The following is a 24715-nucleotide window of genomic DNA, read 5'->3' on the forward strand; positions in this document are numbered from 1 at the left end:
CCAGGCCCCGTTTTTTCTTCCTTAACTCTCCCCAACCTGTGTCTGATCCAGGATAATTTCACAGCCCAAGGAATGAAGCCAGTGGGAATGGGGGCTATCCTCCACACCCTCCTCCTCATATCATCATCAACTAGTGGCTTAAAACAAAATAATGTTATTCTCTTTCTGTTCTGGAGGTCAAGAGTCTGAATCCATTTCACTGGGCCGAAGCCAAGTGTGGACGTGGCCAGGCTCCCTCTACTCCCTCCAGAGGCTCTAGGGAAAATCTAGGAATATCCCCCTTCTTGCCCTTTCCGGCTTCTAGAGCTGCATTCCTGGCATTCCTTGGATCCTGGCCCCTTCCTCCATCTTCAAAGCCCACAGCAGTGTCTTCTCATCATTCTCTCTCTGCTGAGATCACCACATGCCCTTCTCTACTCTCAACAGTAGTATCACGCTCTGCCTCCCCCTTGTAAGGACACCTGTGATTTTACCATTGGCCTCACCTAGATCCATCGCCCTGCCGCAAGACTTTACTTAATCACATCTGCAAAGTCCCTCTTTTGCTACCCCAGGAAACATTCACAGGTTAAGGGGATTCCAACAGGGATATGTGGAGGATGCCTATTATTCAACCTACCAGACTCCCCAGCTCTGCCAGCCCCAAGCACTCATGATCCCTCCACTCTCTGCCAGTCCAAATTGGCTTCTAAAAATGGATTTTTCAATACTGACTACCTTATAATGCCAGAAGGAACTTTTTGGTTCTAATTTTTAGCAAATGGGAGTCTAACTTTAAAAAAAAAAAAAATGCCTTGGCCTGTGTAATGGAAAGTGTCTAGGTGTGGGCTTCAGGCACAGCTTGAACCAAGGTCAGGCAGTGTCACCTGGCCCTCCTGTCTCTCCCACCATCTCTTTGCTCTACCATCTGCTATGTCAGCTCCACTTTCGGGCAGATCCCGCACACACAGTGGCAAGATGACTCACGAGCTCCAGCAGTGCCAGCTCTCATATGCCAGGTTCAAGTCCAGGGAGAAGAGGTAGAGCTCTTTCTCTGCAATGAGCACTGGCACATGTCTTGCTGCAACTCTCTGGCTGTGGTTGGTTCCTATGTCCATTCCTCAGCTGAGGCCTGGGGAACCCAGTGGTGCCCTGGAGTTGGACTGCAAGTGAGAGACAGGCTCATTGTCAGAGGGGAGCATGAGGCACCTGTGCCAAGAAAGGGATGCTGGATCCCAGGTAGCAAAGAGCAAAGATGCCCACCACAATGACCAATCAGATGCCTTGTATTCCCCTGGTGAGTCTCAAGCCAAAGAAATGGACATCTGGTTATGAAATTTGGCAGCCGGTTTTTGGAAGGCTGTCTGAGGGACCCTAGCAGTGCCCCAGGGACGTGGTAAGCTGCTAGGCCCCTCAGACCAGAAAGGCAGCCCATGTGATGGCCCTGTGCCTTTTCCCTGCACTGTGACCCTGTCACCATGAGCACGGACTCCAGCTTTGAAGCACCATCACCTTCTCTGCTTCCGTAGCTTTGACCTTCCATGTGAACGACAACATCCCCATCCTTGAAACCTTAGGATCGGACCACCAATACAGTGAACAAATCTGTATCTTTACTGAGAGAAAAACCTCTTTTAACAGCCTTCCTGAGCAAAATGTGTCTCCCATAGCAATTATTTCCTGTAGACAATTGTGTCAGGCCAAACCTGCATAGTAAGAGCACGAGAGGAAGATTCTGTAGTTTTGACCGTGGAAGTAATAATTGTGTTGATCATGCGCCAGTCACAGTTACAGCCCCATTACATATTTTAGCTCACGTCACGTGGCAGTCCTGGGAAGTATTAACATTCTTCCCTTGAAATTGAGCTCCCACAGTGGACCCGGACGCCGGGTGTGCACTGAGCGCAAAGCCCCTGCCTTGACCTCTGTCTTTACTGACATATCAAAGAGCATTTTTCTATATATCCCATTACTGGATATCCATCTTTCATTTAAATGAAGGTTCATTTAATGAAGACCCAAGGACCTCGGGAACGTGAGCACTGTCATGGCCTGTAGCGAGGTGGGAGGTACCCTAGAGGAGGACCGAACAGGACTTGCTGAGGGGCTGGCTGGGAGGAGGAAGAAAAGGCTCTGTCAAGGTCAGTGCCTGCATTTTCAGTTCAAGGAACTAGGTGAGTGGGAGATAGTGCTGTTGGGTGAGGAGAGAAACAGTCCAGATTTGGCAGTAGAAGGAGAAAGAGGGTCTGGGCCTGGACAAGATGACAATAAAGGTCCGTGAATATGCACCCACCCCCACCACAGAATAAGAATCAGTGTAGAAATTGTGCTCCTTCAGCACAACCTGGTGGGTAGCCCAGTGCTACATGACATCGAGTAAACAATAGAAATAGTTTCCAGTGAGCAGGACTTCACAGATGCGCTTAAAAAAAAAAAAAAAGTAACAGATTTGTAAATCTCTGTCATAGACACTTAGCTCCTCACAACTCATTTACAGATGGCCCTTAGCCCCATCTGTTCATTTAAGAACTTCTGGCAGAAACAGGGGGTGGCAAAGATGAGGGTGGAAATCAGGAGTTCTTCTTGGTCCTGTGACAACATGCGAGAAGTTTGTGGGATGTGCAGTTTTGTCGTCTTTGGTCTTTCTTCTTTCCACTCTGCTGATGAGCTGCTGGGGATATCAGGATAAGGTGCTTTCTAGGCTAGCATTCTGTGGTTCAAGGAGGCCCAGGAAGGGGACTCTGATTGGAAGAGTAGGCAGAATTAGAGGACTAGGCAAAGAAGGCTGAGAAAGAAGAAAGTGGCTACATAAACCAAGAAAAGGGAATTTGTTTTTAAATTACAGGGAAACAGTTCCATTTCCAGTAATATAGTGGGCTAAGATGCCAATTTAAATATACATATATTTATTTATTAAAAAAATATATATATACTTATTTTAAATTTTGAGGTCTGGATAAGCTAACAGGAATTCCCACAGAGAAAGTTTGAAGGAACATTGAACGTTCATATTAGTGTGCTATTTTATATTAGTTTGCTAGTTTACCTCAGACTGGAAGGCTAAAACAGAATGTATTTTCTCACAGTTCTGGAACCTAGAAACCTGAGATCAAAGTGTTGGCCCCGTTGGTTCCTTCTGTGGGCCATGAGGGAAAGATCCGTTCTAGGCCCTCTTCTTGGCTTGGAGATGAATGTCTTCCCCCTGGGCCTTGCCTCTGTACATGTCTGTGGCCAAATTTCCAAATTTTATAATAATAAAGCGAATGTTGCCTCACCCCCCCCCCATTATAAATGTGACATTCTTTATAAACTTAAGCCCCTCGTGAAAGAGAACAGTGTGAGGCCAGCCTCCAGCTAACCTGCTTATACTCCATGCTGGTGCCCCCTAGAAGCTTCCCAGGCCTCCCTCATCAGACCTCCCACAGCCTGGATCCTGTAGCCCATCCACCTAGGATCTCCTCTCCTGCTATGATAGGCCAGTGAATTTATCTGACCCAGGGGTCAGATTAGCCTCTGGGACTGATGGGAAGACTGTAGCCATCTCTCAAGTCTGAGCTTCCAGAGACAAGTTCCTGTGTAGTGGGTCTGCAAGAGATCAAGGCCAAGAGCCTTTGAAGGAGAGCTTTGAAGAGGGTGGGCTTTTTGCTCATTTCATATTTAACTTAAGGTGATCAGTGGAAGGGATCCTGTTGTCTCCTTCTGTTTGCCGCCTTTTCATCCAATTTCCTGAGATACCACATACGTTACCCCATCGAGAAATGAACTGAGCTGTTTTTTATTTCAGTTTTGAGTGTTATGAAACTTTTCATCCTGCTTTAATGTTGCAACAGTAGAACTCCAGTCACCTTATTATAGATTCGTTCTTTTTAAGGCATCTTCCCAGTGCCTCCAGCGCTGGCGGAGGGTATCAGCCTCGTAGATGTTCGGTGTGAGCAAAGCTGGCTTCTAAAGAAATCAGTGGAAAGCGTCCGTGCGTATTTGAGCCTGAGTTAGGGCTATGTCTGCTTCGTTCATTTAGTGATCTGATTCTTTAAAAGAGCCTACTTATCTATGTGTTCATTTTAATTAAAATGCCCCACAGCTAGCTACCTCTCCTAAAGACCCAACATTAAAAGAAATCAACTTGAAAAAAACCATCCTGTTTTGAAAGTATTTCTAAAGGGCTCTGAAACGGATTACAAGGGCGATTTCACAGCCTGCCTACCTGTTCTGCTGTCTTTCGAAGAGTATGTAGCAGTGGGGACACCTTCTGGAGCTTTTATAGAAGTGGCCATTTCTCACAGAAATCTCTCTGGAGAGCGTCAGGGAGATCTGGGTACATTCCTCCACCAGTCACCTTGCAGCAAAACTCTGCGGGAAGTCACTTCAAGGCAAGGTCAAATGTGGCTGGCTTTTCCTTACCTAGATTACAATCAGGATGGAACCTTCATCGTCCAAAAGAAGGGTTCTAGACAATACATTGTTCTCTATGTTGTGGCTTTCAATTACCCCTAAAATGAAAAGCCTGTGAGTCATGGGCCTGGCGTGGCAGACGTAACCAAGGAGAAGCCCTTACCCATTAAGGAGGTGGACTGTCCAGCAAACTGGTGAAGAGTGAGCTCTGGAGCCAGGCTAACTTACTGGCTCTCTGAGCTTCCATTTTGTCATCTGAAGACCGAGGACCATCGCAGTACCTACCTCATTGAGCTGTTGTGAAGATTTAATCAGGCAGACCTTATCGAGTGTTTCATATAGTACCTGGTAGAGAGTAAGTGATGAGTTGTGTTGGCTGCAGGTACCTTCCTCGGGCCTGTTTTAGTCTGTTTGGATGCTGTACCAATCCAAGCACCACACATCCATCTCTCACAGTTCCGGAGGCTGAGAAGCCCAGCAGGTGACGCAGACAGACTTGGTGTCTGGTGAGAACTGATTCCTGGTTTGCCGATGGTGTCTTTCTGCTGGATGCTTAAGGTGGGAGGGCCGAGCTCGCTCTCCGGGCTCTCCTGGATAAGGGCATGAATCCCATCATGAAGCTTCCACTTCATAATCACCTCTCAGCGGGCCCACCTCCTAATATCATCGCCTTACAGGTTAGGATCCCAGCATACAAGATCTGGGGGGGACACAAACATTCAGACCATAGCAAGAAGGCTCTTGTTTGATGACCAATTTTTGCGACCTTCTTGCCACCATCTTCTTTGTCCTTGGTACTTGGCCTTGAGTGCGCAGCAGAATCATGTTGGAAGCTTTTAAGTATCCTGACTCGAAGTGAATCAGATTCTCTGCAGCTGGGACTCGGGCATCAGCTGATGTTACAGTTCGGCACGTGATTCCAATGGACAGCTGCAGGAGGAACCACTGTTCTAGAAGCTTCAACTGCAACTCCTTTCGAGAACCTTTAAAAATATGATTTTACCCCCAAAGGTCTGGGGGGTGAAAGCTTGAACTTTGGCTACTCATTGATGTTCTGCCAATATCTCCCTTAGCATAGGTAACCAGTTGGAAGCATTCTGGGACACAATCAAGTCAAAGGGCTAAGGCAGGCTGCTTTCATAATGGGTATGTGTCTGCAGTTTACTTCCCTTTCTCATGTACCAGAGCTGGGACGAGATGGTAGGGAAGGCACTGAGCCAGCCCCATCTGTCATTTGCTTCCCGATGTGGGAGGTTCAGCAACTGTAAGACTACAAAGCCAGGCAATAAATAAGGAAACATGGTTGGGACTTTGTGCCTAGAGGGGCTCAGGAACTTGCCTACTTTTCACTTGACTTAAAGCAATGATTACAGTCTCCACTTAGAGATAGAAAACAGGGGCCAGTCTAATATGGAGCAGGCTTGTGATGAGTGGAGTTAGAGGAAGGGAGGGAGGCAGGGAGGGAATTCATCTGAATTCCAACAATGAAGGTGTTCCCCAGTCAGCTGAACACGAGAGCAGCTCAGCGCCTTGGACTTCTGCCCTGACTCAAGCACCCTGCTGAGGGTCCAGTGTAAGCCTCAAACAATCAGGTGAGGCGGACTCTATCACCGACATAGTAGCCAGGTGACATAGTGTGTGAACGGGGAAGCCAGAGTTCAAACCCAGGCTGTCTGACCCCTCCCACCCCCGGCCTTGAACTGAATCACTGGGCACTCCACTCGTCTTGCTGTTGGAGCACTCGTATTCTGAATGATACCTGTCCCTATGTCTCTGACCCTGACCCACTGGCCTCTGGGTCCCTTGAAGCAAGATTTGGCTTTCTGATCTTTGATAAGCATGCAGTGCTGCGGTGGTCTCCCTAGAAACGGAGTCGGAGACGCTGATTCTTGAGCAGGTGCTTATCAAGGGAGGCTCTCCGGAGAAACTGTGAGAGAGTAAGAAAAATGAGCTAGGGCAAGGGGAGAACTAGGGCATCTGCCCGACCCCGTGGAGAGCTCTGGAGTGTAAATTGCCTCTGAGTCTGTCCCAGTCAGAGCCCTCACTCTCATCTAGCTATCCTAGCCAGCAGGCGGCACCCTAAGGGGAGGGAGGGCATAACCTTCCAGGCATCTCAGGGTCAGGGAAGGCAATTCCTATCAACGAGCCAGAGAAAGGGGCAGCCGACACCCAGAGCTTCCAGTGAGTGGGGGCATCGTTCTGGTGAGAGAGGTGTAACAGTATGCCAGCTACAGCTGTCAGTGTGTATATCCATACATATGGCAACACATGAGCCAAACAAATACCTTTAGTCCAGTCAGGGGTGGTTTTCACCCTTTGTAGGCACACTCCCAGAATCCAGGTGCAATGAATCACTAGATTAGAGGTCACTGTGTCTCCTGCAAGGCTGCTCCCCACCCCACACATGCCCCCCAGCCACCCGGAGACCGTGGCTGCCTGCCCCGATGCCAGCACGCAACCAACACACACCCTTCGGTCTCCGCGTATCACCTGGACCACGGCACAGCATCTCAACTGAAACAAACATGTTTGAGCCGTTATCCGTGCTTCCGGTGAAGGGAGAAGAGCAAAAAAGACTGGAGCACTTTTAAAGTCTGCAGCACAAAAGAGTGTTATCAATCCTAACTTACCCAAGAGTTGAAAATAAAATAGGAGGAGGGGAAGCCTCGGGGCCCAAACCAGTGTGGCTGACGGACAGGGTGTCCGACGTCCATGTGATCTGTCCCAGCTAAAGGGAGGGTTTCTTTCCTGGCTTCTCTGGGGATGCTTGTATGGGGAGCTCTGGAATTGGAGCAATATTGATTTTCCTTGTTTGCTATGTACGCTCTTTTAAAAATAACTGAACCTAATCCTCTTGGGGTCAGTATAACAGGAAAGTAATCATCTGTTCCTGAGGGTAAAATGAAATCTGATCCCCCAAACCACCAACATTCTATTTCAGTTTTTTTGGAGCAGATTTTTTATTTGAAGGATAAATTAAAGCCTTCACTATGACAGAGGCTTCACTGTCTCCTTATGGCTTCGTATGTGAGCAGTGGGGCCACTCTCCCAGGCTCCTTTGTTTGTCTCCAGAGACCTCTCACTTCCAATTCTTCAGGTATCACGATCCACCGAGGTGTTGTTTGTCCTCAGGTCTGCAGACACATTACAGCATTGAATTTTTCCTTTACAGATATTCCCATAGGCACTTTTTTTTTTCCCCGTGCAGCACAACATCCCAGGAGTGCGCAAATGTTGGATGAGAGAGTGCTATTATGTGGGGCAGCTCAGCCGAGTCTCCCTGGGCATCTCTGCTGACCTGGGGTGATTTAATGAGTGCTTGGAATCGTCCTCTGCTCATCAGCACTGGCCCTTGCTGGGAAGCCTGAGTGCTAGCCTCCTATTAATTATCAGTGCCAGTCCTTAGCCATCGTGATGCCATTCCTACCCACCGTGCGTCCCAAATCTGGCTATACATTAGAATCACCTGGGAAGGCTGTTAAAAATTGCGCTCCTGGGCCCTGTCTGAGACCTGCTGAATCAGAATTCACCCAAGAATGGGGTTCAGGAATCTTTATTTTATTGAGCTTTCCAGCACCCAGCCCAACATGGACCCTTAGTCAAAAATGGTGTGATTTCAGTGTAAGAGAACGTCAACTTGAGACATCTGGCCCACAATAAACCGCAACGGAAGCTCATGGAAGAAGACAAAAGGAGATTTTGTGCTCTTCTCCAAGGTTTTAGGGAGTGGGGTGAGTGGGGTTTGGGTGGAGGTACAGTGCAGCCCTGACAGGTGGTGGTGGCTGGTTCTTTCTTCGGAACGCAAGCCCCTGACTTAAGCTTTGGTTGCCGATGCATCTGTTTCTAAGAGGCACCGCCTCAGAGGCTGTGATCTGCAGTAACCAACTGTCATCCATACAGCTGGAAAAGGAGCCAGGCCCCTCCGCTCACTAACGTTCCTTTGATTTCAGAATCTTGGTAGATTTGGATAACCGACCATTTGCGCTACTTGTCTCTGCTTGACCCTGCACTATAAATTCCCACTGAGCACAGCCTGGGAAAAGCTGACGCGTGCCTATGGCCCCCCCTGCCTTTGTAGGTTCGTGTCATGGCCGAGGAAGGCCTACACTGGCCCCCTGTCCCAGGCGGAGTCCATCCCACTCACCTCGACTTATGCCAGCTCGCAAGCAGTGCCAGCGACAGAGTCCCCCGAGATGGATCTAAACGATTTTGTTAAGTAAGTGCAAATGCAAAGCCAGATGGGGTTTTTAAAATAGCAATTTCTTTCCTCCACACTGACTTACGTTCTCAAACTCATCCCTTATTTATTCAACTGGCCACTCACTAGTCAACATTTTAGTGAGGGCTTTCTGCGCATGACGCCCTCGACTGTGCCTCTGGGATAGAGTAGAAAATCATTTCTGCTCCCAGGAAGTCACAGCCTCCTGAGCCCTGGAGGACTAAGCCCTTCCCATCACACTGCTCTCTCCATCCATCCAAGGTCTGCAGCCAGGGTCAGGTCAAGTGTAGCAAGCTAAAAAGGATATGGCAATTGGCCAAACAGTATATCCTCACAATAAAATGCTCCAGTAAATAACGGAAGTTAACATGGAGCTCTGGGGACACAGCAAATTGTCTGGAGAATTGCTAGAGCTTCCCAGAATTTCTCATAATTTGGACATAGGCTCAGTAGGCCAGGAAAGAAGGGTTGGAGTCTATGGAAAATTGGCCAGCCTGATGTCCCAGAGTCCATGTTTGAGGGCAGGGAGTAACAGCACTGCCCAGCTGGCCTCTTGAGAAAAGCATCCTTTGAGTGAGAACCCACTTATCTTTTGGGGTGCAATAGGGGAGAGAGGAAGGTGGGTCTACAACGTAGCTGAATACCGTGTTGTGATGATTGCTAAATGAGTTATTCAACACATCTCATTCAACTCTCCAGGACTGGTGTCGGGTGTGAAGAAAGAGAAAACAAGAAAGTACAAGTGCCCACCGTGGTCATCTCCGATGTACAGTTTTCAGTCCACAGCATGTCTTGGCAAGCCGAGGGTCCTTACTCTAAAGGAAAAACAGAGGCAGGAGCAATGGCAAGTGTCATGCTGGGGTTTGGGTGGGATGAGGCTGGGGAATGTCATCCGGGTCACTTCCCAAACGAACACCCCCAGAGCCAGCATCCCACTGAGAGCCACACACCTCAGCACATAGATTTTTCTCTTTAATGAACAAGCTGGTTATCTGTAACCCAAGGCATTCTTCCCAGCTCCTAGATAGAGCCTACAAAAGGAGAAAGATTCTCCTCAGTCATCCCATAGTGAAAACAAAGGGGAGAGCAAGGGATTTTAAAAATTCATACCCTTAAATTCTTCTAGAAGGATGGCCTAAGGAAATCATTGGAGATATAAAGATTTAGGTACAACGATGTTTGTCACAACACTTTAGAAATAGCAAAAAAAAATTGGAAAAATAAATTAGCATATCTCCATGAACAATATAAAATCTTTTAAAATAGGGTTTGTTGGGACATCTGGGTGGCTCAGTAGGTTAAGCGTCTTCCTTCAGCCCAGGTCATGATCCCAGGGCCCTAGGATTGAGTCCCACATTGGGCTCCCTGCTCAGCGGGGAGCCTGCTTCTGCCTCTGCCTGCCACTCTCCCTGCTTGTGTTCCCTCTTTCCCTCTCTCTCTCTCTGGCAAATAAATAAATAAAATCTTTTTTAAAAAATAAAAATAAAATAGAGTTTGTCTCCGTAGTGGCAGAGTGGGAGTAAGCAAGCATTTTCATGCTTTGTAGGTAATTATGAACTGGCATAGCCTCCATGAAATATGATTTGGAGAGTGTATCAAAATTTAAAATGCACAATTGTTCTGCTAGGATACTCTTCTCTGGATACGCCTTTATGCTCTCGTAGACATGGACTCTCCTTGTACACTGAAGCTTTGGTGGTAAAAGTAAGAAAAATTGAAAACAACTTTACTCCATAGTAGGAGACTTGCTAAATAAACCAAATTGTAGCTGCACAAAGCAATACTAGAAAATCTTTTTTTTAAAGGCAAAAATTGGGCGCCTGGGTGGCTCAGTGGGTTAAGCCGCTGCCTTCAGCTCAGGTCATGATCTCAGGGTCCTGGGATCGAGCCCCGCATGGGGCTCTCTGCTCAGCGGGGAGCCTGCTTCCTCCTCTCTCTCTGCCTGCCTCTCTGCCTGCTTGTGATCTCTGTCTGTCAAATAAATAAATAAAATCTTAAAAAAAAAAAAAGGCAAAAGATTTATGCGGTCTGAAGAAAAACCAGAGTATTAAAAATCTTTTTTTAAAAAAATGAGGAAGTTCTCTAATACTGATTTAGAGCAGCCTCTGATATATTGAGTAAAAATAAATCCATGTTCTGTATTTATTTTTTATTTTAATTCCAATAGAGTTAGCATACAGTGTTCATCAGCTTCAGGTGTACAACATAGTGACCCAACGATGTGGGTTGCACACTATGTTGTCACTATGTGACTCAACAAGTCTCTTCATGACCCAGTGCTCGTCATGTGAAGTGTGCACTTTGTCCTCATCCCCTGTTTCACCCATCCTCCCACCCATCTCCCTTCTGGGAACCACCTGATTGTTCTCTGTGGTGAAGAGTCTGCCTCTTGGTTTGTCTCTTCTTTTTTTTTTTTTTTTTGTAGAATTGCTTTGTTTCTTAAATTCCACATATGCGTGAAATCAGATAGTTTTTGCCTTTCTCTGACTGACTGACCTCCTTAGCATTATACTCTCTAGGTCATTCCATGTTGCTGCAAATGGCAAAATGTGATTCTTTTTTAGGGCTGAGTAATATTCCATTGGTGGTATATATCTCCCCCCCCCCTTGTTTATCCATTTGTGTATCAGTAGACACTTGGGTGCGTCCATAATTTGGCTATTGTAAGTAATGCTGCAGTAAACATGGGGGTGCATCTATCCCTTTGAGTTAGTGTTTTCATATTCTTTGGGTAAATACCCAGTAGTGGAATTACTGGATTATATGACGATTCTATTTTTAATTTTTTGAGGAACCTCCACGCTGTTTTCCATTGTCTGCACCAGTTTGCCTTCCCACCAACAGCGCACAAGGGTTCCTTTTCCTCCACATTCTCACCAACACTTGTTGCTTGTGTTTTTTGACTGCAGCCATTATGACAGAGGTGAGGTAAGAACCGACTGTGGTTTCGATTTGCATTTCCCTGATGACGAGTGCTGATGAACATCTTTTCATGTACCTGTTGGCTACATGTTCTATTTTTAAAAAGTATGTTAGGTGATCCTTGGGAAGAATATTTAGTCACATGGATGGCAGCACTCTTATCAACTGACAAGTCAGAACACAGACACATACCCTTATATAAACACATTATACGCCCACACATATATACGTATAACTTAGTGTAACTTAGTAATTGATTTATATTTCTCTTTGAAGCTTTCTGTGTTTTCCAGATTTTTAGAATACATGTGTATATGTAAAACAGTTGTCTTTTATATGTTTTCTTTTTTCTATGTTCAAAGAGGTTTGTCCCAGAAAACTCAACAATACAGAAAAATGAAAGCAATAATTTCCTCACAATGCCACCACTTATGGAAAAGTGCTACCGCAACTTCAGCAGACAACCTCCCAGCTAACTGTTTGATCTCTGAATGAATTTGCACATGCTTATACCTTCAGGTGTGATCCCTGGGTGCATGCAATTGTACAGAAGTGGAACTGCTTTTTCACTCCATAATATGTTGTGCATTTGATTCCCAGTTCCGAAATATACACTGAGTCATCCTCCGTGGATGCAGGTGCCACACCCTCTCCATTTGAAGTGATCCCCCATTGATAGGCATTTCATTTGCTTCCAAAGTTTTGCTGTTTTAAGGAGTTCTGCAGTGCACATCCTTATACATGTATTTTGGGCACTTGTCCATTGATCTCTGTAGGGGGAAAAATGTGCCATTTTTAAGGTATGAACAATATACTTCAGTTTTCTGTCACTGAGCGGGGAGCAGCACATGGAGGACCTGTCATGAATGCTTGCTAGCTTTTCCCCACACCTCTAATTTCTAGGGATTAAACCTCAACTCTGATGAAACAGAAAAAACAGACCCAAACCCGAGCCAGGTGGAGGTTCAGGAACCCCCATGGATCCTGGAGCGGGAAGAAATATTTTCCATCGGGATCGAAGAAGTAAGTAACACCTTCTGGGCCCTGAAGTCACTTGAGACTGACTCTGCTTGCTGAGCCCCTGCCCCAAGTTGGAAACGTAAACCTTGGCAGACCACTGTGCCCCTGACTGTCATGACTTACATGCAGGGTGCTGGGCGAGCCACCTTTCACGGGGTCAAACAAGATAAGGTCAGGAATTAACCCGTAAATTGACTAAAGCTTACCCTACCTTCATCCCGGCTGAGGCCCTCCCGCAGGGTGACTTACCGGTGTTTGGTGTTCCAGGTGTTTGATATTCTGCCCCTGTACGGAGTGCTGCAGCCGCACAGTAGCCATCAGATGTCATTCACCTTCTACGGACACTGTGACATCATTGCACAGGCTAAAGCCCTGTGCGAAGTGGAAGGAGGGCCCACCTATGAGATACTGCTGAAGGGAGAGGCTTCCCTGGTCAACTATTCCTTTGACACCAAGGATATTAACTATGGGTTACAGGTATTGCCAACTACAGGGAGGGGACTTCCCGGTTTCTCCTCAAACATCGCACACAGTTCTGTGCTCTGACGTCTCCTGGAACCTCGGATCTTCACAGTCTCGCCACCACCCCAACCTTGATCCCTGATCTGCCTCCCTAAACCTGATCATCTCACCGCCCGCTGTTGGCCAGGCATTTTTCACCTGCTTCTCTGTCTCCTGGAATTCATGTTAAATCCCTTCCCTTGCAATCCAGAAGCCCACGCCGACCCCTGCTTTTCTTCCAACAGTACCATCACCTTCTCAGCCCCTTAAGCTTACCATCTCCAAGGCATTTGCCGCTGAGCTCTCGCTACTCGCTACCGCCTCTCCATCCTTACCGGCATCGGGGCTTTCGAACTCATCTAGTAGAATCCCTAGGCATCAGTGTGCCCTTCCCATGGCTACTGAGGTTCTCAGGGCTCTGGGGCTTCTCATGCCGGTCCTGAGATAGGACAGTAGTTAGTCCCGCTCAACCCATAACGTGTGCATGAGTCCCCCAGGAATCTGCTTCCAGGGCAGATTCTGATTCAGTAGGTCTGGGGTGGGGCCTCGAGAAAGATGACTCTCTCAAGCAGTTCTGTCAAGCTCCCAGGTGAGGCCAAGGACCCCACGGAAGAAGGGATTACACCGCACTCCTCGCTTCCGCCACCAACCCGTCTACACAGCACTGCTACACAGACTTTCCCAAACCTGCATTTTCATCTTCTCAAGTCCCACAACAGTTAACTCCAACAGCATTTGGGAAAGCAAGATAGTATTGAGAAAGGAGTGTGGTTTTATAGTCAGAAGAACTGGGATGTCACCCCAGCCTGACTTCCTACTCGGAAACTTGAACATATCAAGACCTCTCCAAGCCACAGTGCCCCTTGTCTATAAAGTAAGAAGGGGGTGGTAGTGCCTGTCTCCTAGGTGGTCGTGGTCATTTAAGTAAAGTATCTGGGCAGTCCTGTGCATGGGGCAGGGAAGCCTCCAATCCTGAGGCCCTTTCTCTGTCACCCATTGGATCAGAGTCAAGCTCTTCTACCTGGGTGAGGGTCTCCTAAGCCCCTCTATTAATTGATGCTCCTTATAGATTAAATTTCATTTATTACAGTTTCCCCTTCAAGCCCGTTCATCCATTTGTGACCAAACTAGTTTACACGCCGACCCTACTACTTCCCAGCCCTCCCTGCCCCAATACTTCCTCTTATATTATCCCTCTTGTCTACTCTGCCAACCCCAAGTCTCACAAACTATCAGACTCAGCCCCCCTCCATCCTCTACTTTTTTTCCTCTTACTTCACATTCTCTTAGCATTTAGGTATATTCTTTGCCATTAAATAATGTACATTCTAGTTTTTGGTTTAGAATAATTGTTAATTCTATGTCTGTACACCTTCTTTTCCCAATTAGATTTGTATTATGTATTCAGAAACCATATCTCCTACCAAATTATAATGGGAATTAGACACCCCCCCATTATACAGCTCCTGCATGTAGAATTACTGAATTGTGGGTGTGCGTGTGTTTATAGGTTAAACATTGTGCCTAGAAGCAATTCACCTGACTCATGTTGAGACTTTGTCCACTGGGTTGGCCGAATGGAAGTCTCTTTCATTCTCCAGAGTCTTCTGGGCAAGTAATTCTGGCTCAGCTTAGAGTGTATTCTTTGAAACAGACAGTTCTTCCCCTAACTTATCCCAAGAACCCCCAAAGTGGCCTCAGTCTGTGGTTATTGGCCCTGCTGATTAGCTGCTGAGCTGTGTTAGTAAAATCTCAAGAAAAAAGAGTATGTTTTGCCAATTGCACCATGTCTCTCCATATAAATAGAAAAATCCGAATTCTGAATGCAAACCTCATCCAAAAAATAAATATTAATATGGGAAAGTTTACTTTTAAGATCCTCCATTATGAGTCTCTGTGGTGCAGACAGTTAGACACCCTCACATGTGGCCCCGCTAACCTGAACTTGTCGTCGGTAGAGCTAACGTGGAGCCAGGCTTCCAGGGTCTGGTGCTCCTCCCGCCCCAGGGACCACCTTGGTGACAGTAAAATATGGATTGGCCAGCGTCTAGATCATGAGAATGAAATCTGTGTCTGTGAGGCTTACTTGTCCACCGCCCTTTGCCAGGATAATAGCAGCATCCCAAAGGGTGGCTGACGTCAGCCCCTCTCCTTCTCATCTCCAGCTGTTCGACCACATCTCAGAGAATGAGATCACACTGAGGAACACTGGCAAAGTTGGCTTTGAGTTCAAGGTTCTGACTGACCACCTGTCTTCACCAGACCACCTTCTGCCTGGGGTGCCCCTAATCCTGCCCGTTTCGGTAAGTAGCCTCCTTGCCTTCGATGGCTGTGGGGCAATGGTAGGGAGGACCCAAGTTCAAACCTGCAAGCCACACGCCTGTGGAATGTGGGATTATGTTAGACATTCACTGCCAGGATGATGGGTGTGATTTTCTTTTTAACAACAAATAAAGAGTTCTCAGAAACAATCAATCAATCAATCCAAGCACTTTACTCATTTATTAAGCAAGGATTTATTGAGTTTTGCATGAGCCAGGCACTGCCCAGGCACCAGGGATTCCTCTGTGAACAAGAGAGTCTAACCCAATGGTTTGGTTTTTTTTTTCTTTTTTTTTTTTTTTTTTCATGATTATAAGAATGGTTTGTTTCCACTCACAACCTCACAATTCCCTTGTAATTCCTTGAAGCCAGGGGCCTCCTCCCCACTTGGGCTTACTCTTTCCTTTTTAAACTACAGTTTTATTACTCCTGGGTGCATCCTTAAACTGCTTTTAGTTTATGAATTTTTCCAAACTTTTAAGCACCCGCTATGACCAGGCACTTTCTTGCCACTGGGGATGGCATGGCATAGTAAACAAAACAGACAAATATACTTGATCCGAAAACTTGGACATTTTGCTTTATCAAATTATCTTTATCTAGAGTTTTATGAAAATAGCACTGGTAATGGCATCTTGTGCCTTTTGCTTTTTTTTTCACTCAATATTGTGTTTCTAAGACCAGCGTACATTGTTGCATGTAGCTATAGTTCATTTATTTTCACCATTAAATAATATCCCTTCTTTAACTATATTGAAAGCAGTCTTTCTTTTTCCTGTCAGAGCACATTTGGGATTTTTTTTTTCCCTAAAATTTTGCTGTTACAAACAATTCTGCTACAAATATTCTCATACCTGTCTCCTGGTGTACATTTGGAAACGTTGTCCTGGGGAATTTTCCTAGGAGTTAAATTTCTGGGTCATGGGCTTTGCATGTGTTCAATTTTGATAAGATTTTTCACAGTATTTTTTACCTCCCCCTCACCACTGGCATTACCACTGGACATATATAAGTTTCTTTTGATACATGTTCTCACCAAAATTTGGTCCTTTTTGACAATATGTCATTTAAAAAAAATTCATCATGTTCCTAGTTTCATTTCCCTGATGGTTTAAGAGGATGAGTCTCTCTTAATGCATTTATTCCCCATTCATATTTCCTCTTTTATGAAATACCCGTTCACATAGACTACCTACTGTTCTCTTGCTTGTCATTTTCACATATCTTCATGTGACTGAACGGAGGGTAAGCAGCACAACAGGCCTGTGGGACTGTCCTGTCCCAGAAGCAGGGTCCATTGTAAATATCAACATTCTCTCTGGTCTTTGTGCTGTGTAGGGTTTTATCAGTTCACATCAAGAGCAGGAGCTGAAGGTTTACTACTTACCTGGAGTACCTGAGGTCTTTCAGAGGAGTTTCCAGATACAGATTGCACACCTGGACCCAGAAAACATCACTCTGCGTGGAGAGGGAATTTTCCCCCGAATCTGCCTCGATCTCCCCAGGAAACTCCGCGGTATTACTACCCCCATAGAATTTCCCCACTGGGGTACAAAAGATGCATTCTGCTTTGTTTATTCGAAGGTTGAGTGGCACTCCCATTATTTGCTTAGCGGTCTTCACTAGTTTCCTTCTGTGTGATTCCACAATTACAAAAAAAAAAAATCGAATTGAAATTGACCCGGGGACCTGAGTTTAATGAGACAGGATAAGGTCCATGGGAGTCCCAAAATTAAGACCCCTGGCCAGTTTTGCCATCGGGGAACTGCAATCCAGAGGGATCAGGAAGTTGCACTTAGAAAGGCCTTTTCCTCCAGCTGCAGTCTGTCCCTGAAGTGTCCTCACTGTGGCACGCTCACAGACGGCCACTGACGCAAAAGGCTGATTTTACTCCAAGGAGTAGAAATCACAAAATAAAAACTGTACAGAAAGGCAACCAAGGTTCTGACCCCTTCTGTGGTTTGGCATTACACAGTTTAGTGGCTAATTTAGACTTTGATTAGTTGTCTGCCCACACCTTAGCCAAGGTTTCTCTGGTAACATCTAGCCCCTGGAGCCATCCCTCTAGACCAAAAGACTTCCATCGTGGCAAATCCCAAAACTCAGCTGAGCGGCTGTCTTAGCCATGGATTCTCTGGTTCTTTTTTCCTGACATGGGGTACAAGGTGAAGGGTTAAGACAAAGTTCTCATCCTTCTCTGTGACTCCTTCAAGCTCCTTGAAATCTTCATTCCACAGATGGCTTCAGATGGAGCCCTCGTCCTCAGCCTTTCCCCCTCTCCTGTGCCCCAAAGTCACTGGCTCACCTGCCACAATTGACAATCATCCGTTATATCCTGACTGCTCCCTGAAAATACGAGCACAACTGTTGGTCCATTTAAGACCATGTTACACTCTGGGATCTAGAGTTCCTGCCAGCCAGACGTTAGTTAGTCCAGCTCCACAGAGAAGTGTCAGGACAGAAAGCCTTTGCCACTGGGTGGAAAACCTGGTTCCCAGCCGGCCTCGTTAAGGCAGTCGCCATGTTTGGCCAGCAGAGGGCTTTCAGAGAATGTCCATCTGAGTACTGTGAGTACCGAATGTACTTCTAGTTGGGTCTCCTGTGTTCCAGTTTGTTACAAGTCCAATGCTTCCTACTATCCCGGAGTACGCACTTCTCTTTCTCTGCCTACCTCATCCCTCAAGCATGTGAATTCGCATTGGCCGATGGGTGAACTTGAGTGTCTGAACTCTCTCCACTGATTGCCTACATCCCTGATTGGGGGAATTGAAACCTGTTAAGTTGCAGTTGTAGTTGCAAATATCATCCTTTGATTTGCTGGGATTTAATAAACGTGCAAAGTGACCTAAAGGATGACCGGGGCCATCTGAGTGTGTCCAGCATGGAGGGGGCTCCCAAGTCATGCAGTGTTAGTGTTAGACCCAGAAGAGCACCAAGGAAGCTGGAATCTGCTTGCTCACCCTGTGACTTAGGGTATTACTGCCACCAAGTTCTTGAGAACCAGTTGGGGGCTCACTACAGCATAATCTCCTTAAACTCCATGGAGTTTCTTTTTGTTGTTGTTGTTAGATTTTTATTTATTTATTTGACAGACAGAGATCACAAATAGGCAGAGAGGCCGGCAGAGAGAGAGAGAGAGGAGGAAGCAGGCTCCCTGCTGAGCAGAGAGCCCAATGTGGGGCTCGATCCCAGGACCCTGGGATGATGACCTGCACTGAAGGCAGAGGCTTTAACCCACTGAGCCACCCAGGCGCCCCTCTCCATGGGGTTTCTGATCCAAACTGAACTCACTCACAAACTACATCACCCTCTGAGGCAGAGAAAACCTGGCAGACGAAGCACCAAAAAGTTCACTTCCCTTCTCACTCTATGCACCCTGAGCTGACAGTCTGTGTTTTAGGCATAATTCATATATTTCCAATCATCCTTATTTCCTTCACCTTCCAATCCCACAGGAAATGAGAAGTATGAAACCTTTTTGAATCAAGCCAGAAAAAACCTAGAAAAAGAACACCACAAGAAACATGAAATACTCATTCACCTAGAGACAACTGAGGAAATGTCTGAGGATGAATCTTTGGAGGTAAGATTAGCTTCACTCTGCACAAAATGACTGTGGGAGAATAGGAGGTGCAAAGGCCCAGGGGCAAGAAGGACATGGTATCTCTGAGAAACAGAAAGGAGAAAAAGATGTAACTAGAGCAAAGAAGGGGGAGAGGTAAGGGGTCCCCTAGGGAACCTATTAAGGGTTTCGAACTTTATTCTGAGGGCAACAGCAAGTCACTGAAGTGTTTCAAGTGGAGCCTTGGATAATCAGATTTGCATCTTTAAAAAATCTCTCTGGCTGCCCTGTGGAGCTCAGAGAAGCTCTCAGGGGCCTGCGGAGGATGGGAACAGATGTGCTGAGGTGTGCTCAGTTTCTTAGAAGCTGATGGGGTAACTCTAAATGAGAGGTAGTGGTCGTGTCAACAAGGGTGATGACACAGGAGGTAGGGAAACTCTGGTAGGTTCAAGAAATACTCTGGGGGTGGAATGGTCAGTGATTAGGGATTGGTTGGATGTGGGGGTGAGGCAGAGGTGACCCACTGAGATGGGAAACTCAGGACCTGAGGAGAGAGAGAGGCTAGAGAAAGTGCTCTGCGTCACCAGACGGTCATTGTGATCACAGGAAAGGGTGAGATTTCCTGGGAAGTGTACCAAGTGAGCAAGGGAGAGCATCGATCCAGAGTAGAGCCTCTGGTCTCCAGCAGCTAAGTGGGGGCAGGGACAGCTAAAGAGGTTCAGCATGGTGTCTCCGAGGTGGGAGCCCAGCCAGGAGTTGGTCTTTTGAGGTAGAGAGTGACCCAGCATATAAATAAAGGCTGCCCTTGTGGGAGGAAGTAAGAGCAAAAATCCCAAAATGTTCTCCCTCACTATTCCCTGAAATGCTTCTCTCAACAGTCCATTCCTCACCATGAAGGCTGCTTTCTCCCTGTGCTCATCTTTTAAAATGCAAATGTGCATGAGAATATCGTCCCAGGGAAGAGTTACTTATGAAGCTAGCTGCAGAGCCCTTAGGCTGGGGAAGAGCAGTGTCACTGGGGAGACAGGGAGCCCCAAAGGCCACCCGTGATGGCTTGCTTTGCTGAAACTTTGAGTGCACCTTTGCTCCAAGGACAATCATAATTAATAACATGAGCTACTATTTACTGAATGTTGCCCAAGCCTGTGTCACCCTACGGACCTGCATTCATTTGCCCCCTCCCATGGTGGTAGGGAGCCGTACGGTGCCACTCTTGTCTCAATTTCACAGTGAGACAGGATTTGTGGAAGTGAGGTGCAGGTCCCCAGGCAGGCAGCCAAGCTAGGCTCTGAATCCAGGCCTGTCCGACTCCGAGGACTGTGTTCTTAGCCTCTGTCCTGTCCCCTGGGGCCCCCAGCTGTCCATACAGGACAGCAGCACGTCTCCACTCTGCTCACAACATTGCCCGGTGGCTCCTCTGCGGAGCCTTAGCCCCGCCATCTCTGGCGGCCCCTCCAGTTCCGGGCTGGAGCTTCTGAGAACCGGCTGAAGGCCCCGGCAGAGCGAGCTCGTCCTCGGGCCCAAGGTAGCGGGGCCACCTCTCCTGGCTCCGAACAAGCATAGGGTGGGCTTTGCTTGCATCGAGATGACTGGACACACCTGTCGGTGACACATGCGCCTCTCCCAGATCTCATCGCGTCCCTTGGTCTCCTCACGGGCCCCTCCACACATTAACCTTCCCGCTTGGCCCCAGACCTAAGGTGCGAGTCTTCGAGAACAGTATTTCTCAGTCTTTTTTCACTCTCACCTCCCAGGACATTTTTTTTTTTCCTAACCCCCCCCCCACCATGAAATAGTATTATTTTTTTTTAAAAAAAAAAAAAAAAAAAAACCTCTTTGAACACTTTGACAATAAAATTTTTTAACTTTTTATTTTGCAATATCTATAGATTCACAGGATGTGGCCAAAGAGAAACTATTTTCCCCAAATGTAACATCTTACATAACTTGTAAGACATGGTACCACAATATGAAAACCAGGAAATGGTCATCAGTACAAGCCACAGAGCGTATCAGATTTCCGTTTGATTTGCGCTCATTTGTGCGTGTGGTTCCACGTAATTTTTTTGTACATGTAGGTTTCTGTCACCCCTACCACAATTAAGGTACAAAATTGTTCCACCACCACAAAGATCCCTTGTGCTTGAGGAAATAGAATTAAAAACAAAATCTCCTTCCAACCGAGAGAATCTCCCCACAGAGGGAGAAGAGAAAGAAAACAATTTTATTGTTGAATAAGCATTAAACCAGGTTGTGATCCACATTATAGACCGTCCACTAAGAGATTGCAAAGACAGAAAGAAATTTCAGCCTTTTATATAACCAAACATATGACCTCTTATATACATGTTCTCGAGGTAAACACTAACTAGCCCTTAAGTAAGAACTATAACTAACTATAACTAGTCCTCAAGTAAGAGAACTTGACAGCACCACCTGTCATACATCATTCATCCTGAATTCACATGGTAATCAGGGTGACCCTCTGTGTTAGAAAATCGGCTTTTTCCAGAGGGAAACCTCTCATGTTTGCAGGATAGGGCTCTCTGAAGTCAGGCTCCTAGCCTCTCACAGAAACTGGGAGATGGGGCCTCTATCTTACCTGGTGATCACATTTTGAAGAGAAGGTTCCCCGGGCCTTGAGGAAGACACTGCTGGGTTATAAAGCTGACCAGAGTCAGTAGGCTTTAAGAAGATCTATATGTATTTCAGAAAAACAGAGAAAGAACTCACAAGCTTTTGAAGCAATTTGTCCTAAGAAAAGGGAGTGGGAAGAAGTCTCTCCCCTTATTTTCAATAAGGAGAATCCAACCTCTTATCTTTCATTTGTATTTGGCCTTACAAGCTACTTCTTCATAGCCACGCCCCAATCTCCTTTTCCTTACCCGTGGCAACCACTGTAGTTTTCTGTTTCTATACTTTCATTATTTCAAGAATGTTATGGAAAGAGAATCATTCAGTGTGTAACCTTTTTCATTGAGTGTCATGCCCTTGAGATCCATCAATATCGATAGTTCTTTCCTTTCCATTATTGAGGACAATTCCATGGTGTGGACATGCCTGCTTACCGCCCCCTCCACCACCCGCATGGAAACTGCAATACCACAGATATACTGTATATCTGTTTATGTATTGTGGCCCTTTGGAAGGCCACAAATCACTGTAATATCTAAAATTTTTTCATCCCCCCCCTTCCATGAAGCAATTCTTTCCCTCTTAGAGATGATTTGCCCCATTGAGAATGCATGTTCTAGAAGAATTTGCTCACTTGCTGCTCTTTCCTACTCCAGTTAAGTCCTCAGCTCCAGATGGAGGTAGAGCGACTTATAGTCCAAAGCTACGCCATAGAACATCAGAAAACAATTATCCCCGATTCTGCAGATGACCTGAGCTATCGGAGTCGTCAAAAACTAGCCAAGTGAGTGTCGTTCTGTTTGGGGCCTGTTTCAGAGGGCATCAGAGCAAACGGTGTCACCCACCAGAGTGCAGCCTGAGTTAATTGATGGTTGGTCATCTAGAAATGAAATCTACTCACCTCCTGTATCTGCCATCCTCCAGCATCCAGCCAACCAGGAAGGTCTGTGCCTCTGAAAGTCAGAAACCTCTGGCTTTGCCTAATGGAGAGGCTGGGTTTCAGGTTCATGAGGGCCTAGGCCAAATGTGTTTTGAGATAATGACTGAAACAGCAGTATGGACTCCTGGGCATGGGGGAGCTTCTTGTTCCTAGTCTTCTCTCTGGAGGGTGGTTCTTCTCCATTACCAAGGACAAAATTGTGACAAGAGATAGAAGAGAACAGCACAATCTCTGTTTTGGAAAAGTGACTGGTAAAGAGAGATCGTTAACTGTTTCAGAGTCCAGCTGCCAGAGTATGTCCTGGATTTTGGCTACATCATCCTTGGTGACGTCCGGACACATATCATCAAGATCACCAACACCAGTCACTTCCCAGTGTCCTTCCATGCAGAAAAGCGTGTCCTTCATGATACAGGTAACCAAGCTAGGGAGACATTTTCCTCTTGCCTTTGTCATTTCTAACAAGGTGCCCAGCTGTACTGTTCTGCTGGAATTGTGTTCATGTTTTTTCTGGGATCAGCTGAAAGAATTCTTGGCCCACTAACTGAGACTTGGAACGGTCATCCTGCCCCAGAAGGACTCTACCTATGGCAGCGCTTGTTTGCTCTTTTTCTTTCCCGCAAAGATATGTTGTTTATCTTGGTCTAGGCTTCAGTACTGAGTTAGATCGTGTAAAGAATCTCCCTTACTGTGAAACGGAAACATTTGAAATCAAATTTGACCCACAAGGAGCCAGTCTTCCTGTTGGAAACAAAGAGGTCATCTTACCCATCAAGGTACGACTCAATGCAGGGCCCAGCTTGTCATCCCCAGCTACCGTTACCCCTAGAATGAGCCAGTTACCATTTCAGAGCCCCAAGTCTTCTCCCAACCCCATGCCACGTGGTAACACCAGCTTTATGCCTATTCTAGGTGACCGGAGGACCAACAGTTCACATCTGTCTCCAAGCCAAGGTGACCATTCCCACTATGACACTGTCTTGTGGGAAAGTGGAGTTTGCCACAGTTCAGTGTGGACAGTGCCTCGTGGAAACTATTCAGTTTTCTAATCCTCTCCAAGTCCCTTGTGAATGGTTCATCCACAGCCATAAGCCAGTTAACAAGGTAAATGGGTTGTGGCCCATCAGTCTGCTTCTTCCATCTCCATTTTGGCCAGAATCATGATTCGAGACCTTCACACTTTCATTATTTCAGTCGTCGGCTCGAGACCTAGAGTGACAACCGCTGCTTCCTAAATACAATCTAAGCCCTTAGCCCTGCATTCAAGGACTTCCCAGGCCATGCTGTCTGGGGGATGTCTTACTTATCTCTATAGCCCTGGTATCTACCCATTCCCTGACAGCTGGGAGGGACTCAGTAAATGTAGGCCGACTGAGTGGAGTATGGAATAAATCTGTTTTCCATAGTAGATGATCTAATTGTCTAATATCTATTAACCAGCTGGAGAAACATATGCCAAAATACTTAAGACGGAAACTCCATGCTGAATTAAAGCCTAAGACACGCATCTTTGAGATCCAGCCCATGTCTGGGGTCTTGGATCCTGGGGAGAAGTCCAATGTGCAAGTGAAATTCATGCCTAAAGAAGAGGTAAGCTTTAAAGAAATGTGGTGCCATTCAGACTTTTTGGGTTTCTTTGAGCTTTCCTCAAAGGCCCACTTGATGAGGCTGATGTCCAGGGAATCTGAGTGACCTTGGCTTTGGTATTGTGATAAGGACATTAAGTACTTGCTTCATGTAGGAGCCGTGTGACTGGGTAGTTAAGAGCACCGGCTCCAGAATCGGATCTATCTAGCATGTCAGCTTTTATCGGCAGACCTGGGTGAGTGGCCTTCTGCTTCTGCACTTGGAGGCTGTGCGGCTTTGAGTAATCTCTTCGCCTCTAAACCTCAGTCTGCTCATAGATAAAATGAAAAATAATACCACATGTCAAAAATCCCCTATTGCAATTCTAAAATCCAATAAGCTCCAGAAACCAGGGGGAAAAATTTCATAAGTTTCAGACCCAAACTCATTTGGTGGAAAAAACCTCATCTGAACTGACAGGAGACTACTTAACCTTTATTTATCCCACTTAGTTTGCGGACTCAAACATTGCAGCTGCGGAAATATTAGTGTCTGATTTTTAGGGGGCCTCCCCCAGCCCCCGTGGAGGATATTATATAACAGAGAGTCTGTACATTATCTTTACCTTTTAAAAATCTGAATTTGAAAGCTTCTTGCT

The 24715-nt window shown here is 46.3% G+C and overlaps 1 protein-coding gene across 1 annotated transcript in view; it reads left to right on the forward strand.

Moving 5' to 3' along the window:
• LOC111152905 (HYDIN, axonemal central pair apparatus protein) overlaps window positions 1–24715 on the forward strand; it is a 298524-nt gene that overhangs the window by 155280 nt on the left and 118529 nt on the right. The window contains 13 exon segments of the mRNA XM_022511638.1: window positions 8450–8599; window positions 9290–9368; window positions 10608–10616; window positions 12416–12535; window positions 12800–13009; window positions 15199–15336; window positions 16694–16871; window positions 18811–18938; window positions 22208–22335; window positions 22770–22906; window positions 23140–23267; window positions 23404–23595; window positions 23932–24081. Of these exon segments, the coding sequence (XP_022367346.1) occupies window positions 8450–8599; window positions 9290–9368; window positions 10608–10616; window positions 12416–12535; window positions 12800–13009; window positions 15199–15336; window positions 16694–16871; window positions 18811–18938; window positions 22208–22335; window positions 22770–22906; window positions 23140–23267; window positions 23404–23595; window positions 23932–24081 (1747 nt within the window).

The sequence above is a fragment of the Enhydra lutris genome, unplaced genomic scaffold (genome assembly GCF_002288905.1).
Source record: "Enhydra lutris kenyoni isolate GAN:26980312 unplaced genomic scaffold, ASM228890v2 scaffoldscaffold30, whole genome shotgun sequence".
In the NCBI taxonomy this organism is placed as follows: domain Eukaryota; kingdom Metazoa; phylum Chordata; class Mammalia; order Carnivora; family Mustelidae; genus Enhydra; species Enhydra lutris.